This window comes from Balaenoptera ricei, chromosome 3 (genome assembly GCF_028023285.1).
Source record: "Balaenoptera ricei isolate mBalRic1 chromosome 3, mBalRic1.hap2, whole genome shotgun sequence".
Taxonomy (NCBI): Eukaryota; Metazoa; Chordata; class Mammalia; order Artiodactyla; family Balaenopteridae; genus Balaenoptera; species Balaenoptera ricei.
The window spans coordinates 168,883,870-168,903,221 of NC_082641.1; the positions used below are offsets into that span (position 1 = coordinate 168,883,870).

At 46.6% G+C, this 19,352-nt stretch overlaps 1 protein-coding gene and 1 non-coding gene across 2 annotated transcripts in view; both read left to right on the forward strand.

Annotated features, from left to right (window-relative positions):
• Window positions 1-1,995: 1,995 nt before the first annotated feature.
• Window positions 1,996-19,352, forward strand: part of PBX4 (PBX homeobox 4) — a 29,705-nt gene continuing 12,348 nt past the window's right edge. Inside the window, exon 1 of the mRNA XM_059919156.1 lies at window positions 1,996-2,113. Within this exon, the coding sequence (XP_059775139.1) occupies window positions 1,996-2,113 (118 nt within the window). The remainder of the gene's footprint in view (window positions 2,114-19,352) is intronic.
• Window positions 18,324-18,396, forward strand: TRNAG-CCC (transfer RNA glycine (anticodon CCC)). The gene has a single exon. It is a non-coding gene; the product is annotated as a tRNA-Gly (tRNA).

Here is a 19,352-nt window from a genome sequence, read left to right on the forward strand (position 1 = left end):
AAATATTTTCTCTGGCCCTTTCTCTCTCTCTTCTCCTTCTGGGACCCCTATAATGCGAATGTTGTTGCGTTTAATGTTGTCCCAGAGGTCTCTTAGGCTGTCTTCATTTCTTTTCATTCTTTTTTCTTTAGTCTGTTCCGCAGCAGTGAATTCCACCATTCTGTCTTCCAGGTCACTTATCCATTCTTCTGCCTCAGTTATTCTGCTATTGATTCCTTCTAGTGTAGTTTTCATTTCAGTTATTGTATTGGTCATCTCTGTTTGTTTGTTCTTTAATTCTTCTAGGTCTTCGTTAATCATTTCTTGCATCTTCTCAATCTTTGCCTCCATTCTTATTCCGAGGTCCTGGATCATCTTCACTATCATTATTCTGAATTCTTTTTCTGGAAGGTTGCCTATCTCCACTTCATTTAGTTGTTTTTCTGGGGTTTTTTCTTGTTCCTTCATCTGATATATAGCCCTCTGCCTTTTCATCTTGTCTATCTTTCTGTAACTGTGGGTTTTGGTCCACAGGCTGCAGGATTGTAGTTTTTCTTGCTTCTGCTGTCTGCCCTCTGGTGGTTGAGGCTATCTAAGAGGCTTGATGGGAGGCTCTGGTGGTGGGTAGAGCTGACTGTTGCTGTGGCGGACAGAGCTCCGTAACACTTTAATCCACTTGACTGTTGATGGGTGGGGCTGGGTTCCCTCCCTGTTGGTTGTTTTGCCTGAGGCAACTCAACACTGGAGCCTACCTGGGCTCTTTGATGGGGTTAATGGCAGACTCTGGGAGGGCTCATGCCAAGGAGCACTTCCCAGAACCTCCGCTGCCAGTGTCCTTGTCCCCACGGTGAAACAGAGCCACCTCCCGCCTCTGCAGGAGACCCCCCAACACCAGCAGGTAGGTCTGGTTCAGTCTCCCCCAGGGTCACTGCTCCTTCCCCTGGGTCCCGATGCGCACACTACTTTGTGTGTGCCCTCCAAGAATGGGGTCTCTGTTTCCCCCAGTCCTGTCAAAGTCCTGCAATCAATTCCCACTAGGCTTCAAAGTCTGATTCTCTAGGAATTCCTCCTCCCGTTGCCGGACCCCCAGGTTGGGAAGCCTGACGTGGGGCTCAGAAGCTTCACTCCAGTGGGTGGACTTCTGTGGTATAAGTGTTCGCCAGTCTGTGAGTCACCCACCCAGCAGTTATGGGATTTGATTTTTCTCTGATTGCGCCCCTCCTACCATCTCACTGTGGCTTCTCCTCTGTCCTTGGACGTGGGGTATCCTCCTTGGTGAGTTCCAGTGTCTTCCTGTCGATGATTGTCCAGCAGCCAGTTGTGATTCTGGTGCTCTCACAGAGGGAGTGAGAGCACGTCCTTCTACTCCGCCATCTTGGTTAATCTCCCGGAACCCTTCTAAAAATATTTTTTGTAATTATTTATGGCCACGTTGGGTCTTCGTTGCTGCACGTGGGCTTTCCCTAGTTGCGGCAAGTGGGGGCTACTCTTCATTGCAGTGCGCGGGCTTCTCATTGCAGTGGCTTCTCTTGTTGTGGAGCACGGGCTCTAGGCACGCGGGCTTTAGTAGTTGTGGCACGCGGGCTCAGTAGTTGTGGCTCACGGGCTTAGTTGCTCCACGGCATGTGGGATCTTCCGGGACCAGGGCTCGAACCCATGTCCCCTGCATTGGCAGGCAGATTCTTAACCACTGCGCCACCAGGGAAGTCCTTGCTAAGTTAATGTTGCAGAACACTGGGATAGGATGGCTGGGGTTTCCGCTTATGCATTATGCACTAGAGCAATAGCGTGAACACTGCTTTCAAATTATTGGACCTTGAGGTTTCATAGTTCTTGATGAGTTATTTGCATTATTTAAATTTGCAGTGTTTAAAGGGAAATGTTTTGAATATTACTCTGTTTGAATTTGGTACAAATTGAATTCAGTTGAAATGCTATGGTTCTGTCCTTTCATAAGAGGGTTTTTCAACAGACCTGGCAGACTCAGTATAGAGGATCATTACTCTCATGCACAGAATGACTCTTCTCTTTCTCACCTGCTCCTCTGTCACCTCTTTCAGAAAGCATGCTCTGAATTGTCATCAGATGAAGCCTGCTCTCTTCAGTGTGCTCTGTGAGATCAAGGAAAAGACAGGTAGGCCGTTGAGAAGACACTTCTTCTGTGGCACCAGGACCACAACAACCTCGCACCTCTGGTCCTGGCTCAGCCCTAATGTGCATCGTGGGCCATCTTGCTCATCACATCCCTCTCTGGCAGCGATGGTTCAGTTGGTTCATTTGTGCTTTGTCAGAGCCCTGCTTTCTGGTGTATCACACTCATTTATTTTGCAGTTTGTAACTAGAGAAATACTGTTGCCAGTGAGTAACAAGCAGCTGCATTCTAGGTGCAAGACTTCAGAGGCACTGTGGCATTCAGTTGTTTTACAAAAGGATCTGAGATGACAGAATTAGGAAAGTAGAATCATAATTTTGTTTTGTTTGTTTTAAGCATCCAAAGTAATCCCCATGGAAGCTTCTGCCACTGCAAGTTCTTTTGTTAAAAGAAAAAAAAAAAAAGGAAAATCGTTTCATATTGAATTAATTTAGACTTGCAGAAAAGTTGAAAAACTAGTACAGAGAGGACTTCCCTGGTGGCGCAGTGGATAAGAATCCACCTGCCAATGCAGGGGACATGGGTTCGATCCCTGGTCTGGGAAGATCCCACATGCCGCGGAGCAACTAAGCCCATGTGCCACAACTACTGAGCTTGTGCTCTAGAGCCCACGAGCCACAACTACTGAAGCCCACGAGCCACAACTACTGAAGCCCTCACACCTAGAGCCCGTGCTCCACAATAAGAGAAGCCACCGCAATGAGAAGCCCATGCACCGTAATGAAGAGTAGCCCCCGCTCGCCACAACTAGAGAAAGCCCACGCGCAGCAACAAAGACCCAACGCAGCCAAAAATTAATTAATTAATTAATTAATTTTTAAAAAAGAGGGAAGAAAAATTAGTACAGAGAGTATACCCTTCTCCCAGCTTTTTCTAATGGCAACACCTTCAGAACCATAGTGCAGTGATTAAACCAGGAAATTGATGTTGGTACAATGCTCTGTAACTGAGCAACAGGTCCTATTTGAATTTCCCCAGATTGTGTCCTAAATGCCCTTTTTCTGGTCCAGGATCCCACACTGCATTTAGTCATCGTGTCTCCTTAGTCACCACCAACCTGTGAAGTTTCCTCCATTGTTCCTCATCGTCCATGGCTTTCATACTTTTGCTGAGACCTGCTCAGTTATTTTATAGAGTCCCTCAGTGTGGTTCGTCTGTTGTTTCTTCATAATTAGACTGAGGTTGTGCACCTGTGGCAGGAATTGCACAGAAGCAACGTTGTCCTTCTCAGTGCATCGTGTCGGAGGTGTGTGCTGTCAATAAGTCCTATCACTGATAGGACCGCTGACCTTGATCACTTGGTCAAGGTTAATAGCAATTTGAAGATGGTTTACAAGAGAAGCCACAAATATGGTGAAGACATCATTTAAACCAAAATCATCATTTAAACCAAATCAGAGAAAGATTGTCACTTGATTTCTTAGAATGAGTTGGTGTCTCTTTTTTTTTTTGGCTGCATTGGGTGTTTGTTGCTGTGCACGGGCTTTCTCTAGTTGCGGTGAGCGGGGGTACTCTTCATTACGGTGTGCGGGCTTCTCATTGCGGTGGCTTCTCTTGTTGTGGAGCACGGGCTCTAGGCGCGAGGGCTTCAGTAGTTGTGGCACGTGGGCTCAGTAGTTGTGGCTCGTGGGCTCTAGAGCACAGGCTCAGTAGTTGTGGCTCACGGGCTTAGTTGCCCTACAGCATGTGGGATCTTCCCAGACCAGGGATCGAACCCGTGTCCCCTGCATTGGCAGGTGGATTCTTAACCACTGCGCCACCAGGGAAGTCCAGAGTGAGTTGGTCTCTTGAGATCAATTATTTGAATGTTGTGTGTCACTTTGGAGTATAGCACTTGAGTTATGCTGGGGCTCGTGGAAAGCACGTATGTGGTACAAAAGTATGTTTCTTTCTCAACACGGTTTTGGTGCAAGGTTGACGTGTACTTGACATGGACGGTGGCAGAGAGCAGTGAAAGGGTCTGAATTCCGCTTTACCTCTGGCTCCATGACCCTGGCATGTGACTGAAACTTTCTCTGTCCCCAGTCCTTCTCTGTGACTTGGGGACAGTGACAACACTTAGCTCACGGTTACTGAAGACTGTGTGAGTTCTTACGTGTAAGGCTATGGGTGTGGTGCCAGCTGCCAGTAGTTATCTGGTGACTGAAAGAGAAATTCAATTTTTTTTTTAAAATTTTATTTATTTATTTATTTTTGGCTGCGTTGGGTCTTCACTGCTGCGCGTGGGCTTTTCTCTAGTTGCGGCGAGCAGGGGCTACTCTTCATTACGGTGCACGGGCTTCTCATTGCGATGGCTTCTCTTGTTGTGGAGCACGGGCTGTAGGCACGAGGGCTTCAGTAGTTGTGGCACGTGGGCTCAGTAGTTGTGGCTCATGGGCTCTAGAGCACAGGCTCAGTAGTTGTGGAGCACGGGCTTAGTTGCTCCATGGCATGTGGAATCTTCCCGGACCAGAGCTCGAACCTGTGTCCCCTGCATTGGCAGGCAGAGTCTTAACCACTGTGCCACCAGGGAAGCCCGAGAAATTCAATTTTAAACCTACATTTGGCTACCCACCACCAGAGCCTCCCATCAAGCCTCTTAGATAGCCTCAACCACCAGAGGGCAGACAACAGAAGCAAGAAAAACTATAATCCTGCAGCCTGTGGACCAAAAACCACAGTTACAGAAAGATAGAGAAGATGAAAAGGCAGAGGGCTATGTACCAGATGAAGGAACAAGAAAAAACCCCAGAAAAACAACTAAATGAAGTGGAGATAGGCAACCTTCCAGAAAAAGAATTCAGAATAATGATAGTGAAGATGATCCAGGACCTCGGAATAAGAATGGAGGCAAAGATTGAGAAGATGCAAGAAATGATTAACAAAGACCTAGAAGAATTAAAGAACAAACAAACAGAGATGACCAATACAATAACTGAAATGAAAACTACACTAGAAGGAATCAATAGCAGAATAACTGAGGCAGAAGAACGGATAAGTGACCTGGAAGACAGAATGGTGGAATTCACTGCTGCGGAACAGACTAAAGAAAAAAGAATGAAAAGAAATGAAGACAGCCTAAGAGACCTCTGGGATAACATTAAACGCAACAACATTCGCATTATAGGGGTCCCAGAAGGAGAAGAGAGAGAGAAAGGACCAGAGAAAATATTTGAAGAGATTATAGTCGAAAACTTCCCTAACATGGGAAAGGAAATAGCCACCCAAGTCCAGGAAGCGCAGAGAGTCCCATACAGGATAAACCCAAGGAGAAACACGCCAAGACACATAGTAATCAAAGTGGCAAAAATTAAAGACAAAGAAAAATTATTGAAAGCAGCAAGGGAAAAACGACAAATAACATACAAGGGAACTCCCATAAGGTTAACAGCTGATTTCTCAGCAGAAACTCTGCAAGCCAGAAGGGAGTGGCATGATATACTTAAAGTGATGAAAGGGAAGAACCTACAACCAAGATTACTCTACCCGGCAAGGATCTCATTTAGATTGGATGGAGAAATCAAAAGCTTTACAGACAAGCAAAAGCTAAGAGAATTCAGCACCACCAAACCAGCTCTACAACAAATGCTAAAGGAACTTCTCTAAGTGGGAAACACAAGAGAAGAAAAGGACCTACAAAAACAAACCCAAAACAATTAAGAAAATGGTCATAGGAACATACATATCGATAATTACCTTAAACGTGAATGGATTAAATGCCCCAACCAAAAGACATAGACTGGCTGAATGGATACAAAAACAATACCCATATATATGCTGTCTACAAGAGACCCACTTTAGACCTAGGGACACATACAGACTGAAAGTGATGGGATGGAAAAAGATATTCCATGCAAATGGAAATCAAAAGAAAGCTGGAGTAGCTATACTCATATCAGATAAAATAGACTTTAAATTAAAGAATGTTACAAGAGACAAGGAAGGACACTACATAATGATCCAGGGATCAATCCAAGAAGAAGATATAACAATTATAAATATATATGCACCCAACATAGGAGCACCTCAATACATAAGGCAACTGCTAACAGCTATAAAAGAGGAAATCGACAGTAACACAATAATAGTGGGGGACTTTAACACCTCACTTACACCAATGGACAGATCATCCAAAATGAAAATAAATAAGGAAACAGAAGCTTTAAATGACACAATAGACCAGATAGATTTAATTGATATTTATAGGACATTCCATCCAAAAACAGCAGATTACACGTTCTTCTCAAGTGCGCACGGAACATTCTCCAGGATAGATCACATCTTGGGTCACAAATCAAGCCTCAGTAAATTTAAGAAAATTGAAATCATATCAAGCATCTTTTCTGACCACAACGCTATGAGATTAGAAATGAATTACAGGGAAAAAAACGTAAAAAGGACAAACACATGGAGGCTAAACAATACGTTACTAAATAACCAAGAGATCACTGAAGAAATCAAAGAGGAAATCAAAAAATACCTAGAGACAAATGACAATGAAAACACGACGACCCAAAACCTATGGGATGCAGCAAAAGCAGTTCTAAGAGGGAAGTTTATAGCTATACAAGCCTACCTAAAGAAACAAGAAAAAGCTCAAGTAAACAATCTAACCTTACACTTAAAGAAACTAGAGAAAGAAGAACAAACAAAACCCAAAGTTAGCAGAAGGAAAGAAATCATAAAGATCAGAGCAGAAATAAATGAAATAGAAACAAAGAAAACAATAGCAAAGATCAATAAAACTAAAAGTTGGTTCTTTGAGAAGATAAACAAAATTGATAAACCATTAGCCAGACTCATCAAGAAAAAGAGGGAGAGGACTCAAATCAATAAAATCAGAAATGAAAAAGGAGAAGTTACAACAGACACTGCAGAAATACAAAGCATCCTAAGAGACTACTACAAGCAACTTTATGCCAATAAAATGGACAACCTGGAAGAAATGGACAAATTCTTAGAAAGGTATAACCTTCCAAGACTGAACCAGGAAGAAATAGAAAATATGAACAGACCAATCACAAGTAATGAAATTGAAACTGTGATTAAAAATCTTTCAACAAACAAAAGTCCAGGACCAGATGGCTTCACAGGTGAATTCTATCAAACATTTAGAGAAGAGCTAACACCCATCCTTCTCAAACTCTTCCAAAAAATTGCAGAGGAAGGAACACTCCCAAACTCATTCTATGAGGCCACCATCACCCTGATACCAAAACCAGACAAAGACACTACAAAAAAAGAAAATTACAGACCAATATCACTGATGAATATAGATGCAAAAATCCTCAACAAAATACTAGCAAACAGAATCCAACAACACATTAAAAGGATCATACACCACGATCAAGTGGGATTTATCCCAGGGATGCAAGGATTCTTCAATATACGCAAATCAATCAATGTGATACACCATATTAACAAATTGAAGAATAAAAACCATGTGATCATCTCAATAGATGCAGAAAAAGAAAAAAAAAATAAAATAAAATAAACCTACATTTGTTTCACCCAAATGCTGTAAGGATGTGATATTTTCCCCCCACAGTTGAAATATTTTTTATTGTGATAAAATATACATAACATAAAATTTACCACTTTCCCATTTTTAAGTGTACAGTTCAGTGGCATTAAGTACATTTACATCATTGTGCAACCGTCACCACCATCCATCTCCAGAGCTTTTTCATCTTCCTAAACTGAAACTCCTTACTCATTAAACACTAACTCCCCATTCCCCACTCCTCTGGCCTCTGGTAACCACCATCCTACTCTCTGTCTTTATGAATTTGACTGCTGCTCTAAGTACCTCATATAAGTGGAATTATACAAGATTTGTCCATTTGTGACTGGCTTATTTCACTTAGCATAATGTTTTCAAGGTTCACCCGTGTTGTAACATGTGTCAGAATTTGCTTCTTTTTTATGGCTGAATAATATTCCATCATATGGATAGACCACATTTTGTTTATCCATTCGTTGTGGGACATTTGGTTGTTTCCGCCTCTTGGCTATTGTGAATAATGATGCTAATATCTGCACAAATATCTGTTTGAGACCTTGCTTTCAGTTATTTGGGGTATATACGCAGGAGTGGAATTGCTGGATCACATGGTAATTGTATATTTAAGAACTGCCATACTGTTTTCCACAGCAGCTACACCATTTTCCATTCTAACCAGCAGTGCACAAGGGTTCCAGTTTCTCCACATCTTCTTCAACACTTGTTATTTTCTGCATTTGTTTTGTTTTGTTTTGTTTTTATAATAGCCATCCTAGTGGGTGCGAAGTGGTATCCCATTGTAGTGGACATGATATTCTTTTACACTTGTTTGTATTTTAAAGACTCTTTGTTTGATGACAGCAGATTTTGGGAATCATATTAGTTCAAAGGAATATCTCATTGTGGATCTTCATGGTGTCAATCCTTAACCCAGGTAGAAGTCAACATTTTATCTGTTATCTTTACCACTACTTTCCTTTTTCATAAGAGCCAGCATGTGGTATATTTCTGTTCTAATTCTTTTACCCTCTATGCACTCTGTAACCCAAAAGCTTATATCCCATTTGGTTTACAAAGTCACTGTAGTTTGAGTGGTCTATGTTTGTTCTCACAGGTTTGTTTGTATGTGTTTAACGTTTTATTTTGAAACAATCACAGGTTCACAAAAATGTTCCAAGAGCACGCAAATACATTTTCTCCCCGAACTATTGGAGAGTAAGTTGCTGCCACGATGCCCCGTGACCCCTGCACACTTGAGTGCGTTTCCAACAGGGACAGTCTCCTTTTTACCCATAGGACAACTGTCACGGTCAGGAAGGGAATACTGATACCCCACCCACCATGGAATCCGCAGATCTCATTCAGGCTCTGTCAGTTGTCCCAATAATGTCCTTTATAGAAAAGGACAAAAAGGTCAAAATCTTGTTGTGTTTAGTTATCACATCTCTTCGGTCTTGTTTCATCTGTGACAAGCCCCTGTCTTTCCTTGACTTTCATGACCTTGACCATCTGGAAGATCACAGGCAAGTCCCTCCATCTGGGTTTATCTGGTGTTTCCTCATGATTAGATTTCTGCTACACATCCTCAAAATTAATCAACCCCTCTTCTCACACAGAGGCTGCTCAGTGGTGCCCACATTTGCTCTGTCCCCTATTGATGACTTTAACTTTGGTCACTCAAGTGAGATAGTGTCTGCCAGACTTCTCCTTTTTAAAGTTGCTCCTTTTCCCTTTATAATAAGTATTCTGTAGGAGGTACTCTGAGACTATCCCTCATTAAATTTCCCTTTTATTCATTTTCGTATTTTGTGTCGGTATAGATTCATGGAGTCTTATTTTATCACAGTTACTATTATCACTCATTTCGACGCTCAAATTGTCCCAGGGTTGGCTAGTGTGAGACCCTTCAAGCTGGCTCATGTCCTTCTGACATGTCTCCATCAGCCTTTGAGCATTCCCTTCCTTGCTGCCATAACATGTTCCAGGCTCTTATTCTTCCCTCTCCTGCCGGGCCGGAATCAGCCATTTCTCCAGGAGCCCTGGCTCCACTTAGAGTAGATCTTGGTCCTGGGTATGCTTGTTACCATTGAGGCTGTACTGCTCTGGTCGCTCTCAGGGCACAGAGCTCAGGAGTATTTGTGGGGGATGCATATATACGTGTACACACACACATTCATGTCTATTTTTACTGTATCTGCATATATTGAAAACCATGAGCTCATTTCAGTATCTTTTTTTTTTTTTGGCTACACCGGGCAGCTTGTGGGATCTTATTAGTTCCCCGGCCAGTGATCGAACCCGGCTCCGGCAGCGAAAGGGCCGAGTCCTAACCACTGGACTGCCAGGGAATTCCCTCATTTCATTGTCTTTAATTCTGGTTCAGCACCACAGAGTTCATTCTATTTCTCTCTCTCTCTCTAGATTGGTAACTCCTTTCTCTGACAATAAGAACCCTGCTCCCATCATCCTCAGTACTTTTACTTATTTAATCAGTCGTTCCCTCCCCCCGTCACGTGTATCCCATCCTCCTCCCTCACGTGCATCCCTTTTCACCACCTCAGCCCCTGACCCGGGTCCCCCACCAGCTCCCACAGGTTGCCCTCCTCTGCGGACGGCCCCTTGCCCTGTAGGTCCCACACTAAGCTCCTGCTCGGGTGCCTCTCACAGGCGTTTGAATGTCTAATGGCCCGTCTTGTCGGTTCCTTATTTAAATTATGGGAAGCAGATATTATGACTTCTAGTAAACAAGGTTGGGTTTTTTTGGGGTTTAAACAAGTTTGCCCTTAACCCCTCGCAGCACTCCCTTCAATCCTCTGTGTGAACCAGATAAGCAGCATTCCTACAACTGAACCCGAGAGTCCTGTGAGCTGGAAGAAACTGCCCACGGGGGACATGCCAGTGTGTGTCCATCCCCTGGAGACATTGGCTACAGTCACATGTTCCTCAGGACCGTTGAACTGTATGATGTTGATCACACCGTCTTAAAAATCTTCCAGTGTTGGGGCCTCTCTCTGAGGTGTGCTGTCCCCCTGCCAGCTCCCACCTGCCCCCAGGGGGAAGAAACAGCCCTTTGCGGGGGGTGGTTCCCCACTGCCCTCAGCAGTTGGCTCTGTCATCAGAGCTCCTTGGATGTGTGGGCCCTTGAGGTTGTTATTGACAACTTAGCTATGCAAAAGTAAGGAATTTAGTAGTAATAAAAAGCAGTTTTTCAAAGTAGTTTAATCAGCTGTTGTCTCAGGAAGCTGTAGTACTTGATGACCTTTTCCCCATTAGTGAGATGATGCTGGGACCGATGGGGAAACTGCTCCTTGAGAGCTGTGGGTGTGCGCTGTCTGGTCACTTCTCCTTTCGCTTCATCTGATTCCGTATGTCCACATGTGAACACAGCTGTCAGTCAGCTTCAAACTCAGCAGTTTCAGGAGGAAATGAAAGGCTTGAGACCTACTGCCATCAGGACAGGCTGAGGTGTCCGTTTTAGCCCACGCCGCTGCCCTGTCCCATCCTCCCAGGTGGCAAGGGCCACACTCAGGGCTTCTGACTCCACCCAGGCTGAATCCCAAGGCGACTGTAGGGCTCAGAGCATAGGCCATGCATCAGATCTGGGCATTTCTTCAGAAAAGCATGCTTCCTTTCCACCGATTGGCTCAAACATCGGGGTGCCTGGTACATTTGGGGGCATGGCAGCACGGGGTTGGGGCAGCACCACTCAGCCTTGAAAAGCAGTAGCCGTCACAGTTGCCGAGAGCTGCCTAAATGTCAAGTTCAGTGTGGCCAGGTGTCTTTTCATATCAGTAGGAAGTGCAGTCGTGGAAGCACTGTGTTTCCAGCACATGGGCTGCAGGCCTTACAGTCTCCAGGATGGGCCACAAGGAAAGTAAATGAGATCTCAGTGCCGCCTCAGCTTCCCCCAACCCCATGACCAGGAATGACCAAGTCTTGGCCCAAAGAAAACTATTCAGGGTCCTGATCCTGCACCGGGTTCCCATGGGCCTCTGCCCGATGCGCTATCCTGCAGGCTGGGCCTCCTGGGGTGCCCACACTGGGAGATGGCACATTGGCTTCTTGATTTAACCCATGTTTCTCACATTTCCCTCTAGCTAATGTCTGCAACAGACCTTTAGGGTAAACACTAAACCTGCACAGAGTGTTTAAAGCCCAGTAGGTATTGATGGAGCATGGGCCACAGCCAGAGAGCTCCGCGAGTCCTGGCATCATTACCCCAAACTTCCAGTGGCCCGGGACAGACATTTACTTTACTCCTGTTTTACAGATGAGCAGAGTGAAGCTCCGGAGAGAGGGTTGCACCCCAGTAACCCACAGCCAGGCTGCATGCTGCCCCTTCACACACTTTTCTGGCTCAGGGAGGGAACTCCGCACCCACAGGCCCCGGGCACTGTCTGTGCGTCTGCTGCTCTCACTGCACCCATGATGGCTCCTGGCCTCTGCAATCTGTCTCCTCTGGTGAGCGCAGGGTCTAGGACGAGCTGTGTCCTAGGACTGCCCTGGTACCTGACACACAGTGTACACACCTTATATTTTTGTTGAATGAAGAACTGTTTCTGGTGACTGATACCTATTAAGTGAAATCCTTTTTATCCTGTACAGCTTACGGGGTTCAGGAAGACTGAGTGTCTGGGGCCTGACTTAGAACCCAGGGCCTATCATTCGTATCATCCTGAAAAGAAAGCCATCCTCCATGTAAACCGTTGTCGAATGTTCCTGGAAGCACTAACCCACAAGTTCCAGGAATTGCCTTCCGATGCCTCCTCCGGCCTGTGGGAAGGACACGGGTGCATCTTCCAGGGTCGATACGCAGGCCCTCCACCTGTGCTCTCCTCTGTGTGGTGTCTGGGTGGTCCTGCCTGCCGCAGTCTCTGAAGGCCAAGGATACCCTAGGAGTAGACCCCTCCCGAATCCTTCCCTTGAAACAGCCATCCTTCTTGGTATCTGGAGGAGCTGTCCTGAGGAGAACAAATAAACCCTTTTTTTTTTTTTTTAATTAATTTATTTTTATTTTTGGCTGTGTTGGGTCTTCGTTTCTGTGCGAGGGCTTTCTCTAGTTGCGGCGAGCGGGGGCCACTCTTCATCGCGGTGCGTGGGCGTCTCACTGTCGTGGCCTCTCTTGTTGCGGAGCACAGGCTCCAGACGCACAGGCTCAGTAGTTGTGGCTCACGGGCCCAGTTGCTCCGCGGCATGTGGGATCTTCCCAGACCAGGGCTCGAACCCACGTCCCCTGCATTGGCAGGCAGATTCTCAACCACTGCACCACCAGGGAAGCCCAAATAAACCCTTTTTAGAGAGCTTTGAATTTAGCTGGGAGGACCCAGTACTGACTCAGTCCCTTTCCTGAAAACCTTGGGGCTGGGTGCATTACAGAACTCAGAATTGTTTAGGTTTTAGGTATGTGGTGTTGACAAGAACTGAGGCAGAGCCTTGCATTCAGTGACTTCGCCTCAGAGCAGGAACGGTCGCACACACTGGTGTGGGTCAGGCTTTGCCTCCAAATCGCTTGAAGACCAACTTGCGTAAAGACCTTTGGGTCTTGGATTGCAGATGGGCAGCCCCTTGAAGAGCTGCCAAGCGTCCTGGGAAGTTCACACCGAGGGACCTGCTCCGTCTTCTCCAAGCCGTGACTGTCCCCTGTGCTGGTCTCAAGTACGCATCTGTGCCTCACTTTGGTCAGTCCTGGGTTCACTTTGTCTCTGAGGAGCGAGAAGTCCCAGCCCCACCAGCCTTGCTCTCGGGCCAAGGAGCACGGGCAGCTGCCATGGAGGAAGTGGATGTAATAACTCTCACACAAAGGACTGCCCTCCTATTTCCTCACCACCGTTCCTGGGCCTGGCTGGGAGCTCTCAGGCATAAGTAATCCAGCAGTTTTTTTACCTCTGTTTCCGTGCCTCCCCCGCCACTCAGGTCTGTTACAATTGCAACATCTTGATCAGTAGCTTCAGCTTTCTCGTTGGGTCTGTCCAACGACTACCCTTCAGGCCAATGTGTGACTTCTTCCAGAATTCAGATCCCTTTTGTGTTTGGCTGGCCCTGGGGCTGAGACCCCTGTGTGGTATTTCGCTGTGGCTGTGCAGGGGGCGGATCTCCTAGAGCTGGGGGGTTATTTTTCAGGTTGCTTGGAGTGTCCTTTCTCAGCTCCACAGTCTCCGGGTGACTCATGAATCAAGCCTCCGATTCTGATCAGCGCACATAGCTCCTCTGCAGCTATTGACTGTGGCCCATCCCACAGGGGTGATTTGCATTTGAATTAATTAAAATCAAGTATAATTAAATAAGGTGTTCTTCAGCCACACTAGCCACATCTCAAGTGCTCAGTAGCCACATGTAGCTAGTGGCTCCCATATTAGTGCAGATCTAGAACATTCCATCATTGGGAAAGTTCTATTGGACAGACAGGTGGATTAGTATAGACGAATAGACAAATCAAGGATTATGAAAAAAAATCTAATGTCCATGATGATGACTAGAGAAACAAGATGTGGTCCATCTGTGCAATGGACTGTTGTTCAGCCATAAAAAGGAATGAAGTTTTCTGACACAAGCTACAACATGGATGAACCTTAAAACTTTATGCTAGGGCTTCCCTGGTGGCGCAGTGGTTGAGAATCCGCCTGCCAATGCAGAGGACACGGGTTCGAGCCCTGGTCCGGGAAGATCCCACATGCCGCAGAGCAACTAAACCTGTGAGCCACAACTACTGAGCCCGTGTGCCACAACTACTGAAGCCCGCATGCCTAGAGCCTGTGCTCCTCAGCAAGAGAAGCCACGGCAATGAGAAGCCTGTGCACAGCAACAAAGAGTAGCCGCCCACTCACCGCAACTAGAGAAAGCCCATGTGCAGCAACAAAGACCCAACGCAGCCATAAATAAATAAATAAATAAATTTTTTAAAAGAAAAAAAAAACTTTATGCTAACAATAAGGCCCTACTGTATAGCACAGGGAACTATATTCAATATCTTGTAATAACCTATAATGCAAAAGAATCTGAAAAAGATATAGATACAGATATAGATAAACTGAATCACTTTGCTGTATACCTGAAACATTGTAAATCAGCTATAGTTCAATTAAAAAAAAAAAAAAGAAAAACCTTTATTCTGAGTAAAAGAAGCCAGACACAAAAATCCACAATAGTGTGTGTTTCCATTTATGTGAAATGTCCAGAAGAGGGAGAAAGAGATTAGCAGTTGCCAGGGGCTGGGGTGGGGAGTGGGGAGTGACTGCTAACATGGACGGGGGTCTCTTTTTGAGGTAGTGAAAAAGTTAGGTGGTAGTTGCACAACCTGGTGAATGTACTGAAAACCACTGAGTTATTCACTGGAAATGGGTGAGTTGTATGTCACATGAATTATTTCTCAATAAAGCTGTTATAAAAACCAATCAAGGACTGAAGGATTTCAGTTGGGGACCCATAGCTTAAGGCCTTAGTACACAGATTCTTGTGAAGCAGCACTTTCTTGCAGCATCTGTTACCCTATTCAGGTTTCTTCTTAGGGATTAACCATCCACTGAAATTATCCTATGTGTTAATTTCACGCAGCATCTGTTACCCGCAAAAGCACAGGCCTGCCTGCAGAGTGTCCCAACCCTGTTATGGGCTTGGCATACTGTAGCTAGCAGTAAACTTGGCGATGGTGTGAAAGTGACTAATCTCTCTTCACAGAAAATGCTCCTTTTTACTGTCACCTAGAACCTGCTTAACATCAGTCCCTGGGACAATCCCTCTTAGGGAAGTTAGGGCCTTGGCGGGCCTAAAAGTCTGATTTCCAGCCTGGGAATGGGTAGGACATGGTTGTGCGTGTTGCTGGTCTGGTCACCTCCCTGTGCAGGACTCGGCAAAATAAAAGTCGTACCTTTGGGTGACGGTAGCCCAGCTTCGGAAGCTTCTAGATATTGTTCAGTTGAAATTAAAGCATTTCTTTGGAAGAGAAATAAGATTGTTTAATGTAGACAGAAACCATCCATAAGTGCTGTTTTTCTTAGCTGTTACTCTTAAATGTTCCCAAAGCCTCACAGGAGAGCGTGGACTAATTTTCTAGACGTTTTACTTGGCTGCATTTTCTATTACAGCATTTCGCTGTCTTTTCCTTTTGCCCTGTTGCCACAGGAAAACAAACCTAGGCAAACTGCATGCCATTTTTACTGAGCATCAGCAGGTCATACAGTAGTTTATGACAGAGTCGCAGGCCTTAAATTAACAAATGCAAAAGTATATTGAAATGAGAATTAATTTGCATATTTGCTTGAGGTTTCAGCACTTAGGTTGTGATGTATTTTAATTAAGGGTTAAGTAGAATTGATAGGAATTTGCATAGTGTTATACTCCCGCAGTCTGATGAATATCTAACGTGCATGTCAGCTGTGATTTCAGAAACCGACGAGAGTTTGCTAAAGGGATATTCCTTGTAAAGTCCTGTGGGACCGAGAAAGTCCAATGACTTAAAACAAGGCTTCATCTAGAATGTTGCTTAAAGAACTGACCCGGGGGACGTTGTCTCAAAGGTAAATGCAGGCAGTTCTCCACACCAACAACAGGCTGTGTTCCAAGTTATCCCCCCGGAAACAAGCATTTAAAGGGCCTTTGACGATGCGGGTGGCCAGCTGGTCAGAATGCCATTGCTCAGCACCAACCCCACCTGGAGGCCAATTTAGGGGCAAGGGGGAAGGGAATGGGGGAGTTGTCGGTGACATCGGTGATCCCCGGGTGACTCCAGTCACACAGGAATGCCCTTCAGCCTGCAAGTGGGTGACATCTCCCCTCTTTACCTTGCCCGTCTGTCCCTTCCCGGGCTCTGGTCCCATCCGCTCGACCAACACCTACAGGACAGAGCCTGCCCGTGTCTCACTCGAAGCAGTGCCTCTACAGGGTCCCCAGTAAGTCCAAGTGTGTGTGTGGTTTAGGGAGATGCCCCTTGTCAGGTTAAGGAGGGTTCTTTCTGTTCCTGGTTTGCTAAGGGTTTTTATCATTAATGGGTATTGTTTTAATCAGTTTGTTTCTTTTTGCATCTTTTGAGCTATAGTTTTTCTCCTTGTGGTTACTGTGATGCTCTACGTTGATAGGTTTTCATTTACATTCATTTACACTGATTTTCACTGGCATTGATGATTTTTACTGACAGATTTTGGAAGCACCTATGTTCAGAGATAAATCTTCTTGGTTATGATTCATATGTTTGTGCATGTACACGCACACAGATGCTGTTGACTTTGGGTTGCTGGTCATTTGTTTTGCCGTCTCGGCTCTGGTCATGAATGTGCTGGGCTGTGACTTCCCCATGAAGTCCCGCCTTCAGTTCTCCGTCGGGTGAGTGGGTGGCTTTTCCCGTGTCTCTTCTCCGAAACAGTTTGTTGCAGAAAGGGGCTCTCTCTTCCTTGAGGGCCTGGTAGCACTGGCCCATAAAATGTCCTGGTGGCCTTTGAGGAGAGGTTTCTCAGCACAAGTTCCTATTTCTGGGCCATGATTCTGTGAGGCCAGGCACATTCCAGGAACCAGAGCCAAGGCAGTGAACAAGACAGCAATGGTCCCTAGGGAAGAGGGTTGTTCCACACAGCCGTACAGAGACAGATGTGGCCCTCAGGGCCCTGGGTAGAGGTGGGGTGGGCGGGCGGGCAGGTGGGTCTCTGGGGGTATGTTTTGAACCAGGACCTAACTGATGGGACATCTCCACTTCCTTGTTGGGAAAGTGTCTCTGAGGCAAGGATGGCTTGGTGTCCAGGCCCAAGGGCAGCCAGGTTGGAGCTGAGTGGGTGAGGGGAGCAAGTGGCAACAGGGAATGCCAGGGAGCTTCTTGGAGTCAGATTCTGAAGGACGTGGGGGACTAGGGGCTCTTAGGGGAGTGGGGCCACCTCCCACTCCTGCTCTGGCCCTGCACCTTCAGTGTGTGTGTTCTCCAGGCCTCCTGCTGGGCATCCCACTGCCCTGGTCTCCCTCCCCTCTCTGCAGCTTCCTCATCCCACCCAGCCCCCTCCTCCACACACAGGCGCCACTGGCTGCCTTCATCAGTCTATCACCTCCATGGTCCCTTGGGTCCCCCTGGTGCTCGGAAACCACCCCCTCCTGTTCCCATGCTGTTGCCTTGGCTAAGGTGTTCACTCCTGGGCTGGGGAACCTGGGCTGCCTTCTCTGTGAGCTAAGCGCCCACAGTCTGGGTTCCTGCCACATTTGTGATGCCACCAAGCTGGCGTCCTCAGGGTTTGAGGGGCCTTGCGTCCTCACTAAATGGATCTTCCCATGAGAATAGATTGCTCTTCCTTTACAACCGGGTCCTGGCCCCCTCCTCCTCACTTAGCATCTCTGTGTCCACTCGATGGGAGCGCCTGCAGTGAGCCTTTTTCCTGCGCACAGGGCTTTCCCTCAGCATCTCATCTCTGGAACTCAGGACACCCTCACAGGCTCTTTCCAGGTGGCAGCACTGTCTCCGCCCCACGGCTGATGACTGTAGTGACGCACAGGGAGGCAGGCATCCTACAAATGTGTCAGGACGGTCACTTCTGGACTGTCCCACACCCAGAGCTCGCACCTGGGGCCCGGGCATCTGCGGGACGTACCCACAGCCTCCGGCAGTGACCCAGCCACAGTCTGCTCAGGCCACAGGGTTTTGGCTCACCACCGCCCAGTACCAGTGCGAAATACAAGCAAGATGAACTAGGAAAAGGAAAGGGAAAATGAAGCAGCATACAAAAGAATAAGCCCAGGACTTCCCTGGTGGTCCAGTGGTTAAGACTCTGTGCTCCCAACGCAGGGGGCCCGGGTTCGATCCCTGGTCAGGGAACTAGATCTCACATGCCACAACTAAGAGCCCGCATGCCGCAACTAAGACACGGAGCAGCCAAATAAAGAGCCCAAAAGTGTCATTAGATTCAACAGACATGAAATTACCCTGTCACATTGCTATAAAGGTTTCTATGTGCAACCTCTCTGTCTGTGTTGGCCTTTCCATAGACAGAGGGCAAACCAGACACCACCTTTCAAGGAGTCCTGATCTAGATTAGGACTGAACAAAACAAGCTAAAATCTCATCCTTCATACTGCACCCACAGAAGGAAAACTGTCAAGAGAAGGGGCAGGATCCAGAGGGGATTCCAAGGAAAGGGGGGACCTGAAGGCAGTGATTCGGAGGTGTGCTGACCTACCCGGACTTGCATGCGTGTAGGTTCTTCCTCAGACCCATGTTAGGCTCTGTGACACGCATACTGTGGAGCAGGGTTGCAGACCACAGTGTTGGTAAATAAAGTTTTATTGGAACACAGCTGCTCGTTGGTTTACTGTTTTCTGGGGCTGGTTCAGTTCCCAGTAAGGGCTCTTTTCCTGGCTTCCAGATTTCTCGCTGTGTCCTCACAAGGGGAATGGAATAAGGAAGAGATCTCTCTTCCTCTGCTTAGAAGACCACAGTCTTATGGATTAGGGCCCCACCCCTATGACCTCACTGGACTTTTTTTTTTTTTTGGCTGTGTTGGGTCTTTGTTGCTGTGCGCAGGCTCTCTCTCGTTGCAGCGAGCAGGGGCTACTCTTCCTTGCGGTGCGTGGGCTTCTCATTGCAGTGGCTTCTCTCGTTGTGGAGCATGGGCTGTAGGCACGCAGGCTTCAGTAGTTGCAGCTTGCGGGCTCTAGAGCACAGGCTCAGCAGTTGCGGCGCACGGGCTTAGTTACTCCATGGCACGTGGGATCTTCCCAGGCCTAGGATCGAACCCGTGTCCCCTGCATTGGCAGGCGGATTCTTAACCACTG